This window comes from Palaemon carinicauda, chromosome 43, assembly GCF_036898095.1.
Source record: "Palaemon carinicauda isolate YSFRI2023 chromosome 43, ASM3689809v2, whole genome shotgun sequence".
Classification (NCBI taxonomy): Eukaryota; Metazoa; Arthropoda; class Malacostraca; order Decapoda; family Palaemonidae; genus Palaemon; species Palaemon carinicauda.
The window spans coordinates 32,791,064-32,799,146 of NC_090767.1; the positions used below are offsets into that span (position 1 = coordinate 32,791,064).

General features: G+C 40.8%; 1 protein-coding gene across 1 annotated transcript in view; it reads left to right on the forward strand.

The window, feature by feature from the left end:
* Window positions 1–3,875: 3,875 nt before the first annotated feature.
* Window positions 3,876–8,083, forward strand: part of LOC137633485 (osteocalcin 2-like) — a 61,385-nt gene continuing 57,177 nt past the window's right edge. The window contains exon 1 of the mRNA XM_068365784.1: window positions 3,876–3,993. Coding sequence (XP_068221885.1) covers window positions 3,876–3,993 — 118 coding nt within the window. The remainder of the gene's footprint in view (window positions 3,994–8,083) is intronic.

Sequence of the window (8,083 nt, forward strand, 5' to 3'; positions counted from 1 at the left end):
ATGTAAATGCAAACTTAAAATAGAGCCCAAAGCCTCGCAATGCTAAAAAAACTACTAGCTAACGTGAAACTTACACAATAAAGCAAGTAAACACAAAAAAGGACGATCGGGTAGAAACCCAACACCCAAGCTAGCTGGACTCGAAGCGCTCAGGCTTCCTTGATCGAAAAAGCTAAATAATTTTCCCAGTAGGGATCCAAATCATTTACAACTAAAGCAAACTGCAATGAGAGGTAGATACACAACTTAGACAAAGAAGAGGAAGCCATCATAAAAGGAAATTCTTCAAAATAAGTTGATAAAGAGCGTACAAAAAAAAACAAAAAATGAAACAGTAGCGTGAAGTAGTGAATAAACGAATGAAGCGCCAGGGACGTAAGGGAGCACTGAAAGGTTATAGGATATGTAACAGCTCCTCACTTATCCTTCCCCTTAGAGGATTAGACTAGGTAAAGTCTATTGGTGGTGCAGATATCTATGGGTATTTTAGGATACGTCCTTGATTATACACAATATCTACGGATAGTCGTTCCGGTAGTTAGAACCCCATGATACCTGACGGTAATTTTCTTGTAATATCACTTGCAGAAATATTAGGAAGCAGCCGAAGGGAAACTCCTTCTATACGACAAGGCTCAAGCCTAAAAAAGTTTTAAATATCAGCTTCATTTAATTGCAGATTCACATAATCAAAGAAGAGTAGTCTAGTCTCCTTGAGAAGTATGACATGGTCATCTTCTTCCCAGCAAATCATCTGGAATCTGGTTGGGTGATTAGATCCCCTTGATTGATCACAACTAAAAATAACTCACTCGATCTCCTGTTTGATCACAATCTTAAGGTGAGAACCATTAGAGCTTAGCATTTGATCAGCAAGCAAGTGGATTAAGGGTAGAGGTAATAGATTTAAGGATTACCCAACAAGCAAAGTGATATTCATCTAATTACAAGGAATTTTAATGAATACAAAATACTCCTTATTTCGATCATAACATACACATCTCCATAATAAAATGAATTAATGTCTAAAGATATGAAGCTGATCTTATAGGATAATTTTCATGTGTACAGAATTTATTATTTCCATGAACTTAAAACAATATATTTAGTCAGAAACTATTCTGGTGTGGCCGATAATAAAATTATTTATATTCATATATTTTAGTTTCTCTTCCCAATGCGGAAGATGAAATTTTTGAAGCCCTGAAGCATATCCCTCATGATGATGGTGGCTCAATGTCCATCTGGCGTTACTAAGAAACATCACAACACAACAGAGCTGCTCTCAGTTATTCCAGATTTTCCTGAATTAGCATGAACTGTGAATTAGATTGATAAAGTGTGTGACTATATGAAGTGTTGGTGATTGACGGGACACTGTGATGAGGGCATTCAATAGTGTGAATTATATTTTCAAGGGAGTATTTACAATCTCCCAGGCCCCACAAAAGTTTTTTTTTCCTTGGTTTTTTATGATTTGAGTGGAAATTTGAGGGGATACTTAACCAAATGGCTAACTTGGAAACTATTGAAGATGTTAGGAACTTGTCCCAAACCCAAATTAATAGGCTGACGAACACCCAACTGAAAGAGGTACTGAGGACAGTCCTTAATGCACACACTAATGAAGACCCTTCAAACGCAATATTACTGCAGGAAATAAGGAATCATACAAGAGAAGTAGAGCAAATGAAGCAAATAAGAAAGGAGGTGACAGAATTGTCATCTGACTTAAAACAAGCTTTTAGTATTATGAGTCAGCAGCAGATGTTCCTGGAATCACTGGATGCAAGGGAACGTCGAATAAAAATCATCATTACCGGAGTTTCAGAAGTAGAAGACAATCTAGGAAGGGATGATCAGTCAAAATTGAGGAGGATTCTGGATGAAGTAGGATGCGATGAAGCTTTAGACCCAACGAATTGGGAAATTTAAAGGCTTGGTCAAGTGAATGATAGGAGGAAGAGACCAATCCAGGTAGTTGTCGACGACCAGAGACAAAAGGACCACATCTTGGATAAGTCCAAAAACTTGAAGGGAAAACCAGAACCTTTTTCGTCTATTTACGTGAAAAAAGATGTCCACCCAGCAGTGAGAAAGGAACTAGGAAGGTTAAGGAAGCGTGAGAGGGAAGAAAGAGAGAGGACAAGAAACGACGTGTCTTGTTGCGGGATAGTCTTGTGATTGATAGGTATGCACCTTCGTATTTTTAGGAAGGTCACAAAACAGTGGTTGCCCCAATGAACTAAATATGTGTTGTTGGAATGTTGCAGGAGTTAAGGATAAGATGAATAATCAAGATATTTCATGTTTTATTCTTAATTATCATATTGTTTGGTTATTAGAGATAAAAACAACTGCTAAAATAAATGTACCTGGTTTTTATACATACCAAAATCCGTCTATGTATTGTGGTAGAAGAGGTGGAGTGGCAATGTTGGTAAAATATTCATTATTGAGTGTCATTAAATTTGTGAATATGAATATAGAAGGTCAAATTTGGGTTGAATTATCGTGCTGTCCTTGGTTTATATTTGGAGGTGTTTATATACCAACAAGTGATTCGCCTTATTTTGTACCAACATGTTTTGGTAACCTCGGAGCTGTTATGAATGAGTATGAAAATGTAGTAGCAATGGGGGATTTTAATTCCCGTGTAGGTACTCCCTTTCTGTGTAACGAGAACTTTGAACCATATATATACAGTGGAGTGATTGATTTGAATATTAATGGTAACGGTAGCAATTTGTTGATTATGTATCAGAGCAGTAATATGGTAATTGGTAACCACCTTGTTTATGGAGAACACACTTTTGGAGGCGGCTCAACCTTCAGAAGGGGGTCAGACTCGGTATCAGCAATTGACTTGTGCATTATTTCACAAAAATTACTTAGCCACTTGAAGTCTGTAGAAATAAATCAAAACTTTTTAATATCTGACCATGCCCCGATGATGGTGAGGCTTAATCTCACTCGTATGAAAAATGTGACCCTTCCATTATTAACTGAGCGTGCAAGAGATTTGGGCAGATCTTACTTTGACTCAAATTATCGAAATCACAGTTGCACGACGAGGGGACTTGCTTGCAAGCCAGTAGATATAAATAGATTCAAACGAGCAATAGAGGAGGCAATACCTCCCAATTTGGATGAAATTAATGTAAATTCAGTTTGTACTGGATTGGAATCAGCCACTATAATCATCAATATGGTGGCTAAAGAATGCAAATTACCAAATGGGAGAGAGCAGGATCAAAATGAATGGGATCGGAATCACCCAAGGTGGAAAAGGATATTTGAAAATGATGATCCAAAAATTATTTGGAAGTCAATTAACTGGAAAGGGAATGTAATGAATAACGATGACAGTACTCAACCGGATGACGTTCATTTCAAATTACATTTCGAAAGGCTCTTTAATCCTGATCCTAATCTTGCAAACAATATCCAACCACTCAATATATCTTCGTCCCCCTACCATCCCTATATTAGACGACCCTTTCACTTATCCAGAGATAGACATGACAGTGAAAAGTATGAATAAGGGGAAAAGCTATGTTGGTGTGTGCCCTGGTATATTGTCGCTTTTGCCAATGTCTTGGCTGAGCTTTTTCCTTACCAATCATAACTTTTTATTTTGTAACTTTATTTACCCCTTTGCTTGGTGTCATGATAGGTTAGTTACACTCTTCAAATCAGGTAATAGAATGGACTGTGGAAATTACAGGGGCATAAGCATAATGAACACTTTCGCAAAATTTTATGATGCACTGTTGGTGAGATGTTTAAATCTGTGGGTTGGTATAGATAAATTTCAGGCTGGAGTTCAAAAGGGTATAGGGTGTATAGAACAAATATTATCCTTGAGGCTTATGATGGACTACGCAATTTTTAAGAAAAAGAAGCTGTATGTTTTATTTGTAGATTTTGGTAAAGCATACGAACGTGTTCCAAGAGATAAGTTAATTGAGTGTCTAAAAGAGAAAGGTTGTGGTAAGACTATGTTAATGGCCATTCATAAGATCTATGTCTGTACTAAAAGTGTTTTGAAATCAGCTGTGATTATATCTACTGTTGGAATACGTCAAGGTGCTCCAACAAGTTGTTTATTATTTACTATCTACCTAGACAAAATGGTTAAAATGATAAAAGAGGGAATTGGCAGAGATGGATTTTTAGGGACAATGCATACGCTATTATTGATGGATGACACAGTTATTTTAAGTACATGAAGAGAAAAGTGTTTTGAGAAAATTGGGATTATGTTGGATTACTGTAACTTATATGGGATGATTGTTAACGAGAAAAGGACTAAGTTTTTTGTAAAAATTGGAGATGCAAGAGATAAAGAGTCTATAGTCATAAATAATGTTAAGATAGAAAACTGTGAAACATATTTGTATCTTGGTGCATTGTTTATTGGCGATGGCAAAATGCAATCAGTGCTCAAACAATATGAAATTGAAAATGCAAAGACCATTAACAAGTTCTCAATATTTTGTTATAACAATACAACTATGCCATATGCATATAAAGTCAGAGTGTTCAAAGCAGCGTTAGGAGCCTCACTACTTTATAGTGCAGAGAGTTGGCTTACAAACAACGTAACATGTATGGAGAGGATATACAACCAGGCTGTTAGATGCTTATTGGGGTCAGAAATAATACACCTATGACATTGTGCGTAATGGAAAGTGGCCTTGAGTCTTTTAATCATGAAGTTCAAGTAAGAAGGAAACGTTTTTTAGAAAAGAAAATGGCGAGCATTGATATGGAAGAACTCTTCCATTATATTTATGAAATTTGCAGTAGTGAAAATACGCCCGGTTGCAGATTTTTTATTTCTTGTCTGGTTGATAACATCATCAGGTCAAGCCTTGACCAAATGAAAAATGAAATCCCTAATAAACCTGAAACAGCAACACAATATTATACGTACAGAGAAATTTTAAATAGATCCTTGCGAAGGCATAGAGTGTACAGTGAAAATGGTTATGTACCAGACTATATGTGAATTGCCTTCACGAGATTACGTTTAATGTCCCACGACCTAAGAATAGAGACGGGAAGGTGTAGTAGAACTCCAAGGGAGTTGCGAGTGTATAATTGTGATTCACAGACAGTACAGAATGAAGTGCTTGTCGTAATTGAATGTACAATGTCACGATCGAAGAGGCAGAAATTTAGTAATCTTAATTATATGAACATATACGAAGTGTTTGGAGAAGAAAACCACGTAATTGACCTGTGCCAGTATATATTTAAAGTATTAAAGATTTATAATCAAATAATTTTTTGTTTTGGTGTTGATGTATGAGGGGTTTGTTGTGATGGTTGATTAATAGACTCATATTTCTTTATGGAAGAAAATATAATTTTTCTGGACAAAATATTTTATAATGAAATGGGGAAAATGTATAATTGTTACCGAATAAAACCCACTGTTTTGTGTAAACTAAATATAAATATTGTACTACAATCTATATAAAGTTTTGTCAATAAAGAATAAATAAATAATAATAGCTTAAAAGTTTAAGGGCCTCTCATAAATGGCAGAGGCAAGGGACAGTAACATTGCCCCAACAAACAGGACAATGCCCTAAAGAATGACCATATATACATATGATCAGCGACGAAGCCCCTGTACCAACCGTGTTTCAAACAATTGTACATAATTCCTTTTGTATATATTATGCTTGTATCTTCGCTCCTCCCTCGCACTAAAACGAACATGAAAATTCCTGTCTGGTTTTTCCTCTGTAATATTGTCTGTCTTGTGAACTTGTTATGTCCTGTTGCCTTCAGGTTTTGTATATAAGGAGAGTGTTCCACAATAATATAACTCAGTCGTTTCCAATCTGCCTTTGAGTTCACACCCTTACTCGGCGCCGTCACATTGGTGACCCCGGAAGTCGACTCGCTCCCACTGCCTTCCACCCCCACCTCCCTCGCCCCTCCATCGTTGGTACTATGACGGAGGCTGACTCTACTCCGGCAGTTGGCACTGCGGCCGCCCCATTGAAACTTTCACCGTTCGCCCGCGGAGAAGCGTTCGCTTGGTTTCAACGCGCTGAAGTCCACTTTCGTATCAGGGGCGTGACTCGCTCAACCACCAAAGCGGATTATGTTCTCGCGACGATACCCGAGGACACCTTCCCAGAAATATCCGACTGGCTTTGTGAACAAGGAGACACCCCAATAGCGTATGACGCCCTCAAATCATACCTTCTGCAGCAGTACTCGCCGTCGCCGGCCGCCCGTATAGCAAAGCTTTTTCAGCTCTCGCAACAACCGTTGGGGGACCAAAGGGCTTCGCTTGCCCTCAGGGGAAATGACCAGTATCGCTCGCCTTCAACCTGCCGCAGACAGCTCTCATCGTGAGGTGAGCCTACTCCGTGCCCTTTGGATACGCCGTTTACCTGAATCTGTGCACGCTGCCATACCCGATGTCGATAGTTTACCCATAAAGGACTTGATGACCAAAGCCGACGCCCTTATGGACAGCCACTTCAAGACCTCCATCAACGCCTCCACCCCTGACGACAAGGATGCCTATTCAACATCAACCGAAGCTGACATGAATGCCGTAGGACATACACGCCTACCCCGTGACGTGCAGAAGCGGCGACAAAGCCGCCCACCACCCACCAATCGCTCGTGCCCCAACGAACGACTTCTACAGCCACTTACTACCTCCCATCCGCCGCAGTTTGGCTACTACCACTTCAGATTCGGGGCAACCGCGAAGAAATGTGCCAAAAATTGTCAGTGGCCAAAAAACGTGTAAGTAGGCCATCGCTTGTGGCGGTGGCCTCCCATGTTTCTAATCTTTTCTTTTTACAGGATGCAGGAACGAGCGTGCGATTTTTGGTAGACACGGGTGCTTGTCGTTCTCTTTTGCCAAGGAAACTCTTTAAGGCACAACGTAGTCTGTCTACATCTGCCGACGTCCGCTTGATAGCTGCCAACGGATCTGCGATACCCACCTACGGTTACGAGAGCCTCACATTATCGTTCGGAAACGGTAAATTCAATTGGAAGTTTCTCGTTGCTGACGTCACAATGCCAATCCTCGGTGCAGATTTCCTCTCTCATTTCCACCTTCTGGTCGATGTCGCCCACCGACGATTGGTCAACGCAGACTCGTACTTGTCGACACTTCTTCAACCCGCCCCTTCTAACCTCGCTCTCCACATCAGCGCACCCACGGATGCCTACGCCCACCTCCTCACGTTGTACCCGGAAGTTTTCCATCCAGAACTTCGCCAAACACCCACGGTTCCTGCCAAGCATGTTATTTATCACCATATCAAGACGACAGGACCCCCAGTCTTTGCAAAATTCAGACTTCTGGCACCAGAACGATTGACAGCCGCCAAACAGACGTTCGCCGAAATGGAGAAAATGGGCCTTTGCCAAAAGGCCTCCAGCCATTGGTCGTCACCCTTACACATCGTTCTGAAGAAAGACGGCTCCCTCCGTCCGTGCGGGGATTACAGGCGCCTGAACATGCAAACAGAACCGGATCACTACCCCCTCCCAAACATTGCCGATGTAACCTCCTACCTGCACAAAGCAAAGGTTTTCTCTACGCTCGACCTCCTGAAGGGGTATTATCAGGTGCCTATGAACCCAGAAGACATCCCCAAGACCGCCATCACCACTCCGTTTGGCACATACACCTTCAATTACTCTTGTTTTGGACTTCGTAATGCTGGGGCAACGTTTCAACGTCTCATGGATGGCATCTTAAGGGACCTCACTGTCTGTGTATGTTATGTGGACGACATACTTGTGTTCTCTTCCTCAAAAGAGGAACACCTCCTTCACCTGCGCATCGTGCTCGACCGCCTGCAACAAAACGGCCTTGTAGTCCGGTACGACAAGTGTACCTTTGACGCCAACGAAGTGTCGCTCTTAGGGCACCGTATCACTCCTGAAGGAGTCCATCCCCTCCCTGAGAAGGTAGCTGCCGTTCAGAATTTCCCCACGCCCTCGACCGTCAAAGCTCTGCAGGAATTCTTGGGCATGATCAACTATTATCAATTTTTTCTGCCAGCCATTGCCGCCACTCTTGCTCCCC